Here is an 18,417-nt window from a genome sequence, read left to right on the forward strand (position 1 = left end):
CTTTTCCTCTGAAATCAGTAATAGGGCAAGAATGCCCGCTTTCATTACCTTTATTCAACATAGTGTTGAAAGTCCTTTTCACAGAAATTAGTCAAGAAAAAGAAATAAAAGGCATCCAAGTTGGAAAGAAAGAAATAAAATTGTCACTATTTGCAGATGACATGATATCATATATAGAAAACCTTAAAGACCCCATCAAATAACTGTTACAACTAATAAATTCAGTGAAGCTGTAGGATACAAAATCAATACACAAAAATCAGTTGCCTTTCTATACACCAAAAATGAATGATCAGAAAGAGAAATCAAGAAAACAACCCCAGGGGCTGGTGTGGCTCAGCTGATTGGAACATCATCTGAAGACCGAAAGGTTCAATTCGCAGTTGGGTGCGTACGAGAAGGCAACCAATTGATGTTTCTCCTTCACCCTGATGTTTCTCTCTCTCTTGCACTCTCTCTCTCGAAGCAATGAAAAATTGGACTTCAGTGAAGATAATAAATAAAAGAAAGAAAACAATCCCATTTAAAATTGCATCAAAAGAATAAAATACCTAGGAATAAATTTAAACAAGGAGGTGAAAGACATGTATATTTAAAAAATGTAACACATTAATGGAAGAAATTAAAGAAGACACAAAAAATGAAAAGATATTCTGTGCTCATGGATTGGAAGAATCAATATTGTTAAAGTGTCTATACTAACCAAAGCAATATACAGATTCAATGCAATACCTATCAAGATTCCAATGGAAACTTTCAAAGGAATAGAACAAGTAATCCTAAAATTTGTACGGATCACAAAAAAATACTAAATAGCCAAAACAATCTTGAGAAAGAACAAAGTTTAAAAAAATCATGCTCCCTAATTTCAAAATATGCTACAAAATAGAATAGAGAGTGCAGAGATAAAGCCACATATATATGGTCAATTGATTTATGACAAAGTAGCCAAAAAATAAAATGGAGAAAATAGTCTTTTTAACAGACAATGTTGGGAAACCTGAACAGCCACATGCAAAAGAATGAAACTTGACTGCTATCTTACACCATACATAAAAATTAATTAAAAATGGGTGAAAGACTTGAATGTAAGATTTGAAACCAAAACATTTCTAAGAGAACACATAGACAGTAAGCTCCTTGGCATAGATCTTGACAATGATTTTTTAAATCTGACACCAAAACAAAAAGCAACAAAAGCAAAATAAGTGAGACTACATCATACTAAAAAACTTCTTCATAACAAAGAAAACCATCAACAAAATGAATAGTCAACCTACTGAATAAGAGAAAATATTTGCAAATCTTATATGTGATAAGGGGATAATATCCAAAGTATGCAAAGAGCTCTGACCAGTGTGGTTCAGTTGGTTGGGTGTTGTTCTGCAGAGCGGAGGGTTGCAAGTTCAATTCCTCATTGGGACACGTGCCTGGGTTGCGGGCCTAGTCCCTGGTTGGGTGTATGTGGGAGGCCACTGATCGATATTTCTCTTATGCATTGATGTTTCTCTCCCTCTCTTTCTTCCTAACTTCCCCTCTCTCAGGAACAAATTAATAAAATGTTTAAAAAATATGAAAAGAACTCATACAACCCAATAGCAAAAACCAATCTTATTTTAAAATAGGCAGAGTATCTGAATAGATGTTTTTTCCAAAGAATACATAAATATGGCCAACAGGAACATGAAATAAGTTCAACATCATTAATCAGCAAGGAAATGCTAATCAAAGCCACAATGAGATATCACCTCATGCCTATTATTAAAAAAAAAGAAGAAGAAGAAGAAATACCAATTTTGGTGAGGATAGGAGAAAAGGGAACCCTTGTGTACTGTTGGTAGGAATGTAAATTGGTGCAGTGACTACGAAGAAAGTATGGAGGTTCTTCAAAAAAATTAAGAATAGAACTATCATATGACCCAGCAATTCCACTTTTGAGTATTTATCCAAAGAAAACAAAACTATTAACTTAAAAAGATATATGCACCCCATGTTCCCTGAAGCATTTACAATAGCCAAGATATGGAAACAACCTAAGTGTCCATTGACAGATGAATGGATAAAGAAATTGTGATCTATATAATGTAATATTAGTCAGTCATAAAAAAATGAAATCTTGTCACTTGTGACAACATGAGTGGACCCTGAGGGTATTACGCTAAGTAAAATAAGTCAGATAGAGAAAGACAAATACTGTATGATATCTCTCATATGTGGAATCTAAAAATAATTAAAAATTAAAACAAGCTCATAGATACAGGAAACAGAACAGAGTGGTAGTTGCCAGAGATGGGGGATGGATAGAGGGAGAAATAGGTAAAGGGGGTCAAAAGGTAAAGAGAAAAACATAAATACTGTGCATTACTGAACAAAAACAACAAAAAGAATCTAACCCAAATAATAAAAGACTATTAAGATAATAACAACTTTAATTAGATAAAAGGAAGCTCAACTCTAGTCAGTAGAATTAGAAAGACAAATAATAACGAGACAGTGAAAATTCATGTTCTGTACTGATGCTTAACCAAGCAAAAATCATTTGTCATGGAGCTAGTTACTGAGGTATCAACTAAGCAGCTGGCTTCTTTTGCTGTTTTTCAAGTTACTGTTAAGTAGCACCAGAGAAGGGCAGCTTTGAGGTTCTTCTTCAATACCTTTTGCTGTTACTGAACGTCTTTGCTCATTAATTTAGCTTGTCTTAGAGAACAAACTGGATGAGTGATATTGGGAAGACTCTATTTATGAGGTGATCCAGAAGGGCTGGATTGTGGAACAAAGGGTTCTGTGCCCAACTACAGCAATTTTGAGTGCCTTCACAGCCCACTGGGGCACTTCTCGGCCAGATCTTTATGCTGGGAAGACACAGAAGGAAAAACAGGAGATGTAAGTTACTTAGACCTAGATCTCAGTCCTGACCTTGCTACCAGCTTTTTGTATAACCTTAGACAAGTCACTATACCTTTTTAGGCCTCAGTTTCTCCACATGCATAATGAGGGGTTGAGGCTCTTTGTATTATGAGGTTTCCCTGATTGCTGGCCAGGCTCATCATTCTCCAGATGTTCTCTTTCCACTCCACTTTTTACATTACTCCAGTAAAAATAACCACTACAACTGGGAATGAAGGGAGTTCGCAATTTTGTTATTTCTAACTGTTAGTATTGACCCATCTAAGAACCCGTTGGACAAGTTTGATGATTTTTCCCAAATAAGAGTACCCAAATAAGGACACTTGGTATGTATCATAAACCCAGAATGATTATTGGTGTAACTATATAGTTCCTTCCTGCATTCAATGAATATTTATTAAGTATTTGCTTTGGGCACCAGTACTGCTGGTGAGAACACATAGTCTTACTATCTTATAGTACTATATTGGTAAGAAAGACATATACTTATGAAATATTTATGAAAATATATAACATTTATACAATGCTTTACTCAGTAAGAGAGCCAAACACTGTACTAAGTATTTTCTTTCTTTCTTTTTTAATCCTCACTCAAGGACATTTTTTCATTGCTTTTAGAGAGAGAAAAAGGGAAAGAGAAAGAGAGAGAGAGAGACATCAATGGGAGAGATAAGCATCAATTGGTTGCCTCCCATATGTGCCCAGACTGGGGATCTTATATGCCTGGACTGGGTATCAAACCTACAACCTATGAGAGTGTCCTGACTGAGAATCAAACATACACCTTTTTGGTTACTGGATGATGCTTCAATCAACTGAGCCATACCAGCCAGGGCTGTACTAAGTACTTTATAAGCACTGATTTATTGAATGCTTCCAATAACCTAGGAAGCTAGGTAAGGTACTAATCCTTTTTTTCAGATGAGGAGCCCAAGCTCAGAAAGGCCAGATAAGTAACCCAAAGTTACATATTTAGTGACAGCTGCCTTATTACAGAACCCATGTGCTTAACCACTGTGTCTCACTGCTTCTTAATTTAAGACAGTATAAGTTAGATGTTAGAAGTGCAACTCAAGTGATGTATGAGCCAAGAGAAGTGAGAATTTCCTTCTGGGAGCCCAGTGAGGAAAAAGTGTGGGCTTTGAGGTTAGGCAGGCCTGGGAAAGTTACTTAACCTCTGTTAGTCTCAGTTGCCTCATTTGTAAAATGGGGATGATAAGGAATAGGACTACTTCATAGGTGTAAGGATTAAATGACTTAATACATGTAAAGCATATGCTAACTAAATTGGAGCTATATTATCATCATCATCTTCACCTGTGGGGAGAGACAGACAGGAATGGGCTGTAACAGGATTGCACTCTGAGTCTTCTTCAGTGGCTGGACTTGCAGGCTGAAAGCTGTATTGTAAGTTGCCAGAGGGAATGCCTTTTTGAGTTGACTTTGAAGCAAGGTGAGCTGTACATAAAGCAGTGAAATGAAAGTCTTTAAAGTGTCTCCATGCTCAAAAGGGTGGAACTTGGGGTAGAACATTATCTCCCAAAGGCCCTGTTAAAATAAATACTATACCTGTGAGGCAAAACTTCAGAACACTATTACTCATTAACTCCCTAGATCAAGTGACTCAATCATATTAGCTCCAGGAGAGACTGGAGTTTGGGGGGACTAAGACAGGGAGCAGTTCTGACAGGTGTGAGTGGAGCAGGGCAAAGTCAGAGCCTTTTCTTCTTGAAGAGGCCAGAGGACAGATCCCAAAGGTGGGATGGTGGTGGGGACATGTCAGGAAGAGGAGAAAACTAACATTGAATGAGCAACTACTGTGGGCTGGGGACCATGCTAAGTACTTTGCATGCATTAGCTCATTTAATCTCCCAACCATAATAAGGTAGGTGCTATTATTATCTTCACTTAACAGCTGAAGAAACTAAAACTCAGAGGGGTTAAATAATTTTCACAAGGTCACACAGCCAATGAATGACATTGAGGAGCAGAATTTGATTTCAGTTATTTGAAATTCCAAAAACTAAGTTCTTTATAATATACCATACTGCTCACTCAAACCCAAAGAAGAGAGAGCTGCGTGAGTCAACTGAGTAGCATAAACTGGTGGTAATGACATAAGATGCTAAGTAGAACTAAATAGCTTGTCCATAGTGCTGATGAGGGTTACAAGCCACAGGCTGGCTTCACGTAGGTCAGCTATCTCACTTCTGTCCCCAGCAATATATTGAATCCTACCCCTGTCCCTGGGATTGCCCCCAACTTTGGTTGGAAACTGAGTCTTGTCCCTGAACACGGGCCGAGCCACATGCGGCAATATACATCACAGTTGCTTCTGCCTCAGGGCAAGAGAATGGGTATGATTTCATGTACCTCTCCCCCACCCCTGGAGAAATACCTTAAAAACACTTGTTCTGCTGATATTAACTCAACAGTATCATATTCCTGAACAAAAGATAGCACAGAGGAATTTCCGGCCAAGATGGAGGTGTAGGTAAACAAGCTGTGTCTCCCTCCACAACTAAGAAGGAATACAACTACCTCAAAACCAGAAGTTCCAGAAAATAGAGCTGCATGAAAGTCCAACAAACAAAGGTATAAAGAAGAATTACTCATCCTGACAGGTGCAAAAGCTCTATCTAAGACACAGAGAGAAATACAGGAGCCTGTCAAGTTGGGGAGACAGAGAAGTATGGCCCAAAAGAGGGAACGGATCAAGGTTCCAGTGGGAGAACTAAGTGACAAGGAGAGAGCCAACATAACAGACATGAAATTCAAAACACTGGTGAAAAAGATGCTCACAGGCTTGACAGATATGCTTGAGTACAGCAAATGCAGAAGGAGAGAAGTGAGGCCTATGCTAAGTGAAACAAAGGAAAATCCACATGAAACCAATAATGAAGGGAAGGAAACCAGAGTTCAAATCAATGATTTGGAACATAAGGAAACAATAAACAGTCAACCAATACAGAATGAAGAAAGAAGAATTAAAAAAAAAAAAAAAAAAAACAAGGAGAGGCTAAGGAACCTCTGGGACAACTTCAAATGTGACAACACCCGAGTCATAGGGGTGCCAGAAGGAGAAGAGGAAGAGCAAAAGATTGAAAATTTATGTGAAGAAATAATGAAGAAAAACTTCCCAAATTTGGTGAAGGAAATAGACATGCAAGTCCAGGAAGCACTGAGTCCCAAACAAGCTAGACCCAAAGATCTCACCAAGACACATCATAATTCAAATGCCAAAGCTTAACGATAAAGAGAGAATCTTAAAAGCAGCATGAGAAAAGTATCACCTAATACAGGAAATTAAAGAGCAACACAAACAAACGAACTGAATAGAACAAGGAGTAGAATAGTAGTCAGTAGGGGGGAGGGAGAAAAGGGGGATAAGTAAGGGAAGGGTCTAGTCAAGGAATGTGTATAAATGACTCATGGACATGGACAACAGGGAGGGATATGATTGTGGGAGAAGGGATGGGCTGGGTGGGGGGAGCAATGGGGGGGAAATGGGACAACTGTAATTGAAAAACCAAAAAATAAAAGAAATTATATTAAAAAAAAAGAAAAGTAGAGAGTTACATACAAAGGGGTGCCTATAAGACTATCAGCTGATTTCTCAAAAGAAACTTTGCAGGCAACAAAGGACTGGCAAGAAGTATTCAAAGTGATGAAAAGCAAGGGCCTACAACCTAGATTACTCTATCCAGCAAAGCTACATTTAGAATGGAAGGGCAGATGAAGTGCTTCCCAGACAAGGTAAAGCTAAAGGAGTTCATTATCACCAATCCTTTATTACATGAAATATTAAAGGGACTTACTTAAGAAAAAGAGGATCAAAATTATGAACATTAAAACGACACCTAATTTACAATTATCAACATCTGAATCTAAAAATAAAAAGAAATTAAGCAAATAACCAGAACAGAATCATATACATGGGGGTCATTTGGAAGGTTATCCGCTGGGAGGGGAAAGGGGGAGAAATGGGGAAATGGTGCAGGGATTAAGAAGCATAACTGGTAGGTACAAAATGGACAGGTGGAAGTTAAGAATAATATAGGAAAAGATGAAGCCAAATAACTTATATGCATGATCCATGGACATGAACTAAGGAGGGTGGGATTGGTGGAGGGAAGGGGTATACTGGGTGGAGGGTATCAAAGGGAAAAGAAATTGGGACAACTGTAACAGCATAATCAATAAAATACGCTTTTAGAAAAGCACAGAGTTATGCCAACAATTATTTATTTTTTCAACAAGCAGTTTGTGAGTGCTATGTGGTAAGCACTGTGATAGGTATTACAATTCTGGTGAATTCCAAGTCTCGTGGGTAGAAGCAGGTATGAAAACTGGTCATTTGAATATGATATTGACATGTATGGGAACCCATGGGGGTTTCAGAGTGAGCAATCAGAGTTGCTTTCCTTGCCTCATGGGCCTCAATTCCAGAATGGGTATGCTGGTGGCAGACCCTCTACAGGCCTGCAGACCACAGCATGAAGACACAAATGTGCCTCCAACACATTACAAGAGTTACTGCCAGTGAAAGGTACAACCATAGCTATTATGAAGAGGGCAAAGTCACCATGTGCAAGGGTGGCCTGAGAAAGGAGAAAGATGAGAGCTTGGATCTGGAATTGGAAAAATGGATGCAATTCAGTTAGAAACAAGGATTAGATTAAAGCATGATTCTCCCCCATGATCAGGGTTTAAACCTTGCTTTAAATGCATGCCTTCTATTTATTGTGTTGTTTGCCTTGAACACTATTGGTTTGCTACTGTATTTTTCCCTTGTGCACTTTGAAGACTAGGTAAAGTGGAAAAAAGGATTATAGAAAAAGGAAGAATAATGAGGTGGTGTAACCCAGCAGTGTTCAATAGAACTTTCTGCAACGAATTAAAGGATCTATTCTGTGCTGTCCAGTACTGTAGCCAGTACCCACATGTGGCTACTGACCAATGGAAACATAGCCAATGTGACTGAAGAAATGAAAATTTTCAATTATTTTAAATGTATCTACTAAATTGGAAAGCACAGCTCTAACCACTTAGCAAATAGTCCATACACACCCTAGTAAAGAAATACTTGCATGTGAATGCTTCCATTAACCTAATTATGGGGGAGAGTCACTTGGGGGTGCATGAGCTTACTCAATCAGGGGTTGGAGCATCATGCTTCCTAAAAATGACCTTACAAGGGTTTATTCCCATTGGCACAGTGCCTTCAGGTACATTATCTAATTTAATCCTATAACAACCCTGAAGGAGGGAAGGCAGAGATTATTGTTCCCATGAGACCTAGTAAATTTAGGTGGTGACAGTATGACCCTACAGTAAATAAAGGTAGAGACTAGAGGCCAAGGGTTTTTCTTTCTGGTTGGAAGACTTTCCAGGGGAGAACACGGGGAAGATTATTTCATGCTACCAATGCCCGCTGTTCACAGCCTGGACCTCATGAATGATGAGGTGCTCTGCTTCACATCTCTGCCTTTTTCCTACTAGACTGTGACTAATGAGCCATAGACTATTAAAAAGAACCCCATTTTTTTCACTTCTCACTATCTTGATTTAGGCAAAAGGGATGTTTTTGAAAATTTTATTTTTACATTCAAAATTATGTATTGAGCACAACACCCAGGCACTGTTCTCTCTCTTGTGGAGCTGACAATTACAGTGGAGACTGATCATAAATAAATTGTATATGCATTGGATTTTTTTAACATTTCAAAGGTATTTTAAAAATACTGTGGTCTCTTGTGTCTTTTATGGCACATATACACACTGTCCACTGTATTTTTTGTGTGTAAATCTGGACCAGCACTTCAAGCAAACTGCCTGGCTGGCTGAAATGTGGCAACCCCTTTTGCTTTATTCTTTTAACATGTGATGAGTGCCACCTATGTGCAGAGTCCAATACTGGGGACTTTGGAGAAATGCAGAAGAATGAGAAGACAAGATCCTGTCTTTGGGGGTTCCCAGTCTGGTGAATGAGGCAGTCCTTTCCCTTGGGAGCTCCCAGGCTGTAAGAGCTGACAGTCTAGTCTGGGAAGGCAAACAACTTCAGGACACACAAAGGGGAATCCCAAGGACATGCAAAATGAATCCAGTCTTGATGGTTTGGAGTTGGGTAAAGTGCCCTCCTCCTGACGCAATAGGAGCTGCTGCACGTCCCAGCAGTGGGGAGGAACCCATGGGCAGCCCCTCCTGGAATATTTGTTATTCTGGCAAATCTTCTAGAGAAGATAGGGTTTGGGATTTGAAGTGCTGCTGCAAAGATGAAGAACTGGAGGGCAGGATGGGCTGAGTAGGGGGCACTCCAGGTACAGGGTGTCTCATGGGGACACTGGGCAATTAAGCAGTTTTGGGCGGAAGCCTGAGCAGTCATCCTCAATACAAACACAGTTGAAGTTGCAGAGGTGAGAGGATAGGAGGGCCAGTGTGTGTGGGTCTTTACCAAGCCCTTGCTGATGCGAGTAGCAGGGGGAGGGTCAGAGATGTTTCTGGTGAGTTGGAACAGCCTTGGCGGGGTCCTTCCCAGAGCGTCCTGGTTCCTTGACAGATGGTAAGGAATCGAGGTGAGAAAGGGTTAAGTGTGCCCCTCCACCATCCCAAATTCTTCCTGGGTTTGAAATCGGTCAGATCTCCCAAACCCTCTTGCCCCCCACTAGGCGGGCATTGTCCAGGAAGTGGTTGTGGGTTGTTGGTGCGCTGAACAGCCTTTGTTGTGAGGCCACCTCGAGGTTCCCCCTGGTGCCCTGGCTGGGGCTACAGAGTGCGTGCTGGGAGAGGGGCGGTGCGGGAGGCTCGCCCCTTCTCCTTCTTCCTCCCCCCACTCCAGCCCTCCGGATGACCACATGACCAAGTGGGCTCTTGGCCAAGCCACAAGCTACAAAATGCAGCCACGAAAGTGAGCAGGGAGCATTCTCGCTGGCAGCCTGGACCTCTGGCAGCTGAAGCCGCGGCTGAGCAGCCTGCCTCTTGGAAAGAGTTTGCTGCCGCCCCCAGAGCCGCTGAGGCCAGCTTGGCGGCACTGCCCGCACAAGGGAGGGAGGCTGCAGAGGAGGGCAGGCAGCAAGCGTGTAGCCGGCCAGCCTGCGGCGCAGCCCGGGAGCCCCACAAGCTCCGTGCCCACCAGCCCGCACGAGCCTCGGCTAGAGCCTTTCTGGGCCTGTGGACGCAGGACATCTCTGCCTCCCCGCCTCCTGGCCAGGCCCGTGGTGCGGCGGCAGGAGGAGCAGTATGAATCTGCAGCTCTGCGTACAGGCGCTTCTGCTGCTCTGGCTCTCCCTGACCGCGGTGTGTGGAGGTGAGTGCTTGCCTGCTGTATGTCCGCGCCCTCCTCGCTGTTCTCCAGGCTGCCGCTGTAGTGCTCTCTGCAATCCTCCCAACTAGTGCACTCTCTGCCTCCCGGAGCCCAGCGCCCACCTGGCAGGAGCAGCCAAGCTCCAGCCACCGACTGACAGGGCATCCCCGGCCAGGGACCACCGGCTGCGGCCTCGGGCATCACCCGCCTGGCGCCTTTCCCCTCGTGGTTGCCCCTCACAGACGTAGGAGCTCAGGGCGTGATCCTGGTGTCCAGCACCATACATCCCACGTGGTGGACGCTGTGGGGGGCGGGTGCGTGTCCCGGTTCCCTCATGGGTCAACTGAGGGAACAGACTTGAGTCTGGTAGGCTGCGCTCTCTTGTTGAAGGTTTTCTGGACCCCGCAGGTTAGGAACCGCTGGCTGGTCTGGTCTGAGGGCGCAGGCCACTGGACATGATGTGCCAAGATGCAGACGTGACACTTGTTGCATAGGCAGGAGCGGGTGGCCGGGGCGCTGTGTGGAGCCCAGCTGCTACTCCTTTCAGCCTGCATACCATCAGAGGCAGCCTCCCCCTGGCCAAGCTGGGCAGGGCCAGGCCAGGCTGGTTGGTCTTCACCTTCACCCTTACTCCAAGGTCCTGTCGGGTCTGTTCTGCTCCTCCACAGGAGGCCCACAGACTATTATTTTTATATCCTGGGCCAGGCATAGGCATGCTTCACCTTGGTCCTCCTGTCTCGAGGCACTAAACCAGGAAACAGTGTCTAATCTGACACCATACAGCTCAGGGAAGCGGAGTCCTTTTGCCCCCACCTGCACCACATCCCGCACCTGGCACACTTGGCACTGGTGCTCCCTTGCCCTCCCCATGCCCCAGCAGTCCCACCATGGGCTGCCTGTCCTCTGTGTGTCAGTGTCTCCTGAGGTTGCTGGCTCCAACCTCCAGCTGCCACAGTCCTGTGATCTGGCTGTCATTGCTGCCTGCCTGGCACCACAGAAGGAAAGACCAAGACCAGGTGGATTAATGCCAGTGCCAGGGATAGAGTCAAAAGGAGGTAGGAGCAGAGGGAAAGACAGGACAGGGCAGCAAGTTTCCTAGAGGAAGGGCACAGGGCCCCACTTGATTCCAGACCCCACAGAGAAGGATGGCCTGCAGCCCAGGAACCTCTGAGGGGCCTGGTGGGGCTCTACCTCTCTCTCTTTGTAGGCCTCCTCCCTTCTCTGCTCTTGTCTTATGGCACTTCCCTAGACCTGGGAGCACTGCTTGGCTTCTCTAAAAGGTCTGGGTCTGGTATCATCTCTCTTCAGCTAACTGTCCAGTGGTCTTCCCCTCAAGGGCCAGAGATCTGGATCAGCCATGTCCTTGGTAAGAAGGGGGCAAGCTATTTCCTCAGAAACTCTGTCAGGCAGGCAATGACAGGAAGAGAGCAAAAGATATGAAGGACACCACCTGGGCCTGTTCTCCATAAGCCTACCATCCAGTGCAGTTGGCACGACAAAACACACACCTGATGCCACTACTGGTAAATAGTCCAAGGTAATGTCTTCAGAGAAGAGTGGGTGCAGAGAGGGCATTCCAGAGGAAGCTGGGGTTGCCTGATATCCATACCTGATACTCCCCCAGAGGCTATGGGGAGACCCTTGGCCAACTGACCACCACTAAAACCCTTTCAGGTTTCAGATGTTAGGGCAGTACAGCTAAAGGGTAGAGGTATTTCAAAAGGGAGGGAAACACGGTCTGGCCCAGACCCTGCCACTGCTTGCTTTAATTTACCCTCCTTTATTAGGCTATCTATTGTCTACCTCTGCTGATTTGGGTATATTTGATGTGCTTATGTTTTGCTCAAGCCTAGCATAGGAGACTTCCAAGGCTCCCAGTGCATTCTCCACCCATGGCCTCTCTTGGAGCTGAGGAAGAACACCTCCATTCAGGTGGCCAACAAACCAAGGGTCCAGGTACCCATGTCCTGGTTCTTCTGCCTTCTGTCCTGGGTCAGAAACAAGAACACCAGAACCACCTTGCCCTTGGCCCAGACTTGCATGCTCTCCCCATCTAGTGTCTCTAGTCAGAACCCCGGGCTTGAAAACCATGCTGTCTCTATGACAAACTCTGTCCTGACTTGGAATGTACCCCCTTCTTCCACCTAGCACACACATACTCCTCCACGGCCTCCTGAACTGGGGTACACTTGGCTCTTCTGAATCTGAGAGCTGCTGAGCCAGGGCCAAGTATTCCTTGGTCTTTGTCTGAGTACCTCTCTTTCTCACCTCCTCCTCCTCCTCCTCCCCCTCCCCAGCCCCAGCTCAAAGCCTGCAGTCACAGTGATAGTATGAGGACATCCTACTGTACCCCTCCTGCTCAGGGCGGGGGCATAAGCACTCTATCCTCTGTGAGCTAAGCATCCGTGTAACTTGAGTCAGCCCTCTCAGTGGCAATGCAAGTGAAGTGGAGGGCCAGGCTGCCAGAGCATAATGTGTTCAAGGGCAGCAGAACTGGCATGAGAAGATCACTCAGGGCACTGGGGCAGGGGGTGGGGCTGGGCAAACAAAAGAGGCCTCATCCTGGAAATACATGCAGGACCTTGAGTAGTGGAGGGGACGTAGCCAGCAGGGTCCCCACCAGAGAACCCATATGGGTTTTTTTAAGCAATCACAAGACAGGCTGGCTGACAAGGGGAAAAACAGGTGCATCATTCCTGGTGAGGCTAGTGTGTTCCTGAAAAGTCACATGTATATCTCTTTGTGCAGTGGCAGACCTGGAGTTCAGGCTGCCTGAAAATCAAACCCTGCTGTGGTTTCTAAGCACAGATATGCTGGGGCTTCATTGCTGATGGCGCTTTGGAGAGTGATGGCTCCAGATCCTCTAGGTTGGAGATTGAGGGATTGCTCCAGCTTCCCTTTAAGTAGCAAATGAGTTGTAAGAAACTATTTAAGTGCACTGAGAATGGCCCCCATTTCTAAAGGGGAATTCTTTTGTGTAGCTAGGACCTCTGCAATGATGAGAATCAACAGCCTCTAAAAGTCCCTTTGGACAGGATAAAGCCTGGGTTTCAGGTGTCAGCTTATCTTAGGGTGAGCCAGATTCAGAATCAAAAGTAGGAAACAGGTGGGTGATGAGATCAGGGTATGTGAGGAGCTGCAGACTTCCGGCAACAAGGACAGTGAGAGCCCCCTGCCCTCACCTGATGGATGGGATGGAAGATGCCAGGAGCTTCTGAGTGACTGCTCTCCATGGCCTGGCTGAGTACTGAGACAACTCAGGGAGCTCTTCTCTGCAGGCTTAGAGTCTAGACATGTCCCTGACTAGAGTCTGAGCCACCATCCTTGTTCTCCATCCTGTTTCTCTGTCCCACATTTCAGACACATCACTTCTAGCCCTCCCTCCCACCAACACTCACAGTCCTGGGTGCTGATCAATTGGAGATAAACCCTCCCCCCAGTCTGGGCACCATGCCTCTTTTCTGCATTCCTACTTTACTCCTGGGGCTATAGCCTGTGTCATTGCCCAATGCCCACTTCACCCCTAGTAGTTGGCAGGGATGTAAGAACCAAGGTCTCACTTGTGTTGTCAAGACTCCTAGGGTCTTTTCCTGTGCCTGGCTGTGCCCTCAGCACAGCCCTTCCTCTGCCCCAAGTGTTTCTCTGGCACTGACTACTAACTGGCATGATTCTTATCCACTTCAGTGGGCAGGGAATGCCTTGAGGGGACCCCAAAACACAGGGACAAAGCTGAAGCAGCTGGGGCAGGGGGCTTAGCGAAGGTCCTTCCCTCCTCTCTCTCTCTGGCCCAGACCTTTGGCCAGTGGCACCAAGAGGGTAGGTAGGTCTATGACAGATGGAAGTGGCCTCCTGGCTCCTGTCCATGCCTACTGCCCTAAAGTGCAAGTCTAATTTGTGTCTTAATTCTCATAAGGTGATGGGTTTAGGGGAGGAACTGACATATTAACCCACCAAAACCAGAAGCACGGAAGTGCGACTGTTAAATAGCAGCGTTGTAATGGGCCTGTGACTTTTCTCGGGTAAGGAAGGTGGAGGACTAGAGTGTGCATGTTTGTGCGGTGTGTGTGTTTGTCTAGGTGAAGAGTAGCAGGCCCCAGGAACCTGGGCAGGGAGTGTCCTAAGGACAAACCTTACCTGCTTTCTGCCTAAGAGGAGATTAAACACGTGGAAATAGTATGCAAGTGGAGGAGTAATCACAAGAGCCAAGGAACCAAGGAAGGATGCTGAAAGCAGAGAGAAGGGAAAGGAGGAATGGCCAGGGGCATGACTCAGGGCTAGCAGTAAATGAGGCAGGGAGGTATGTGGAAACTGTGAACTAGTGATGGAACTGGGACTTGAAGGACAGGGATAGAGCTGAAGGTGAATCTGATGGTGTTGGGGAAGAGAGGCTGGGATTCCTGATGATTGGCTTTGGAAGCTACATTTCTGCAAGCCAGCCCCATAATGGGCATTGCACAAGCACCCTGCCAGTCTGCCTCTTGCCCAGCACCATGTCATTTCTCTGCTCTGCCTGCTTCCAGCCTTTCTTAGCAGCCTCCATGAGAGCTAACCCATGGGCCTTCTTCCTCATCGAAACCAGAAACACCCAACATCACTTGGAGTCTACTGCCAGGGCTTGGTCTGCAATCAGAAGGCTTCTCCTCTAAGCCAAATGTGGACAGATGCAGAGCAGGTCCCAGAGAGCAGAAGAGAAGCCAACTGGGATTGAAATGGCAGGAATTTACATAAGACACAGAATGGGCATGTGATATGAGGATGAAAGGAGATAGGGCATCCAGAGGGGAGGTGCCAACTACAGCAGCCCAACCCCCTCCTCATACACAGACTTGGTGCTTCAGGTGACCATTCACTTACTTGTTCATTCATTCGTACAAGTAATATTTATTGACCTCTAAATCTGGTCACAGGCTGAGTAGAATGCAGCACAAGGTACACAAAGAGTCAGAGGATCCCTCTGACAGCCATTCCCACAAGATTGCCATAGGAGAAGGGAGCCCAGAAAATGCCTAAACACTGATGAGATGACAGAGGTGAGGTATGAGATATCCAGTACTCAAAAATGGGTCACTGTATTAGCGAAGGACCTAGGAGTACAATGACATCATATTCTGGATTAGCTTTAACATACTTCAGCAAAGAAAAAAAGAAAAAGGATAACAAAGGCATATATGACTTCATCTGAATAACTTGAATCTGGGTAATGGGTACGTGGTGGTGGAGGCATTAATTTCACTGATATGTTGTAGATTTGAAATGTTTTAAGTGCATTGATTACAAGGGAGCAACGGGGGCTTTATTGTCTGCTGTGCCCTAGCCAAGTACAGGCATAATATCCCAAACTGCACCCCCCAACTATGTTCTAAACAAAGAACAAGTTTGTGCCTGACAGTAACTGTCAAAAGGACATAAACTCATCTCCATAAATTTCAAGATGTGAGGAGCGGGTTCCATTTGCCCACAGGACAGTGGAAAAATTGCAAATCATTCATCAACATAGAAGACAAAACCAAAGAAAAGCTATGAGGAATGCCACTTTATGGAGAGATTGTCCTCTACCACAAGCCTGTGGTCTGTGGTTCCCTGCTAACAGTCTTTTTCCTTCTTGCAGGGCCCCTGCTTCAGCCTTCTTCTGGGAAGGGGCTGGAGGAAGGCAATGTCCGCCACCTGGTGCAGCCCAGAGGGTCAAGGAATGGACCAGGGCCCTGGCAGGGAGGTCGAAGAAAATCCCGCCGCCAGCGGCCACGCCTCTCTCATAAGGGCCCCATGCCTTTCTGAAGCAGGTACTTGAGCAGTGGATGGTGTGGAAGGGCTGGGGGAGGATTAGCCTGGGTGACCTTGTGCTTATCGCTGGCCAGACATCTGCTTCAAGCAGCCCAGCACCACACACAACACAGGGGCTTACAGAGCACTCATCTCACCCCCTCATTTTACAGAAGAGGAAACCAAGACCCAGAGAGCGGCTTGACACTTGGCAGCCAACTTCCTGGCTCCTAAGCAGTTGGGTGTTGGTTCCCCTCCACCCTGGGGTTGAGCAGACTAGCCTAGTTGGAGAGCTCTAGAAGTCCTAGGGTCTTTGATGTGCTGGAGATAGGTACCCCAGGGAATGTCTACAGGTATACAGTGTAGATCCTCACCAGAGAGGGGGAGGAGGGTGGGAGGCAGAGACCCTTGGAGGGTAGCAGGCAGAGAATTGGAAGAGTTTCCCAGAGCATAGGAAGGAGAGAAAAATCAAAAGTGGCTGAGAGAGAGCAGGCCCTAAGCCTATTCTTGAGGCTTGGCCTGCTGTCTCTTCCTCTATAGCCAGAACAGGGTAGGGCCAACTCAGGGGCCTTAGGCTTTACACTCAGGGTTGTGAGGAAGGGGCAGAATGAAGGCTGTCTCCTCTCCTTTCCCGGGTAGTTACGTTGACCTAGGACATGTCAATGATTTCTCTATGGTCTTTTTTTTTTTTTTTGTCTCTTTAGGTCTGAAGGCACCCTCAAGTACTTACCCCTGCACTTCTTTCTACTCCACAGATTGGTCTGCTTCCCTGGAGCCCTTATATCCATTCACCTTTCACCTTGCACTCATGCTAGCTGCTGATGGTCCCAGCTCTTCTTACCTACCAGCCTCCCTGAATGATGTGGTCCTGCCCCTAGTTTGATGACTCCCTTTCCCTCTGAAGGATCCATTCAGTTCCTCTTCCTGGACTTTCTCTGGACTGACTGGAAATGCAGCACTGGAAGGTCATCCTTCTCTCTGGACTTGCCCTGCTCTAGTCTCCATTCTCCCACCTAATACCCCAACACTTCATGCAGCCCTCATTTCCTCAGGTTTGCCCTGGGGGCTGCATGGAAACACTCTCTTCTTCATTGGGCTCCAGCAGATCCCAGGGTTTTCTTTCAGGCCAGTTGGACCCTTCAGCAGGCCTCCAGAGGAAAGTAAAGAGATGAGCAATGAGAGACTCTACTTAGAGGACAGAGGCCTTGAGATGCATACAGGGTGCCTTGGTGGGGCATTGGAGTGAGAGGTTAGTGCTCTAGTGAAGGGGAGTAGTGTAGCATTGGAGAAGAGGAGGAATAGCTTCATGGCTGCTTCCTCGTCCCCATGTTTGGCCTGATTAAAGAGGTGAAGGAGAGGGGCATGAAGTAATTTGTCACTTCTCTCACCTTATTGTGTCTTTTAACACTTCTCCCTATTGACTGTTTCCCAATGTACTCTGTCCCCCTCAATTGCTTGTTCAAGCTCTAGCTCAGGAAGGGAGGGTAATAAACCTGAGGTGGCTTTATACCCTCCCAGGAGCAAAAGCCAGGCAGAAATATTTTTGCCTAGAATCACAGAATATCAGAGCCAAAAGGAGCCTTATAGTTCACTTAGTTTTGCCTCTTTATGCAACCTCCTGCAAAAAGACAGGCCAAGACAGGGATAGTGACCTGCAGAGCCAGAACGAGGATCCAAGTCTCCCAATGCCCACTTGATGATGTCCTCTTCCCTCTTGATGTCTTTTCAAAACTTATTAAGTGCCTCTTCTTGGGGTTGAGGCTAGGGGTGGCTAGGCGGGGAAAGGAAAGTGTGTTGTGAACTTCCCTGTGGAGTGGTGGCATGTTGGCGGTAGCATGGGGACAGAGTTGCTCCTGCCTCCCTGGCATGCCTCTGCTGGTCCATTCCTAACCTGGGTTGAAAAATTCCATAACTGGCCAGCTGATCCCAATCCTTCAGCACTGCTATATCTCTGGTATTTTCATAGGGGCAGGCAGCTCAGGCACTCAGACCAAACACTGGTTTTTAGGAGCTCAGAGGTGGCCTTAAGTAATTGAGCTCAATAGCCTTCCCTGACTGGACCTTCTTTCCCAGTGGCCTTACCTTTGAAGGAAGGGAAGGAGAGAAGGAAGGGAAGGAGAGAAGGAAGGAAGGAAGAATGGGAGGAAGTGTAGGTCTGAGAAGGCTTCTTTCTCAGAGGCCTCCCAGGAGGGAGGAAAGGATAGACCAGAGCCTGTTGTCCACCTATGTATGTTTTGGGGCAGGGGAGTCAGGGTCCCCCAAGTCCCACAGTAACCCTGATGTTGCCTACGCACCTCTTGCCCTTACTTCTGCTGCTACTAATGCTACTGCTGCTGCTTTAAGGCCCACCCTGGGGAGCCTGACTGAGCACTCACCTTGCCCCACAACCCTCAGGCTCAGAGTAGGGGCTAGCCAGTGTCCAGAAAGCTTCTTCTGCTTCTAATGCC

At 46.0% G+C, this 18,417-nt stretch overlaps 1 protein-coding gene across 2 annotated transcripts; it reads left to right on the plus strand.

Moving 5' to 3' along the window:
• The first annotated feature begins 9,847 nt into the window (after positions 1–9,847).
• APLN (apelin) lies at positions 9,848–18,076 on the plus strand. 2 transcript variants are annotated; one of them, XM_090264646.1, is made up of 3 exons: positions 9,848–10,213; positions 15,819–15,990; positions 16,675–18,076. In XM_090264646.1, exons 1-2 carry the CDS (start codon positions 10,147–10,149, stop codon positions 15,983–15,985), a joined length of 234 nt encoding a protein of 77 aa, XP_090120772.1. In that variant the 5' UTR covers positions 9,848–10,146; the 3' UTR covers positions 15,986–15,990; positions 16,675–18,076. The 2 variants fall into 2 exon arrangements, with proteins under 2 accessions (XP_090120772.1, XP_090120773.1); XM_090264647.1 differs by having other exon boundaries at positions 16,726–18,076.
• The last annotated feature ends 341 nt before the right edge of the window (positions 18,077–18,417 follow it).

Source organism: Furipterus horrens, unplaced genomic scaffold (assembly GCF_987537825.1).
Source record: "Furipterus horrens unplaced genomic scaffold, mFurHor1.1.pri manual_scaffold_17, whole genome shotgun sequence".
Classification (NCBI taxonomy): Eukaryota; Metazoa; Chordata; class Mammalia; order Chiroptera; family Furipteridae; genus Furipterus; species Furipterus horrens.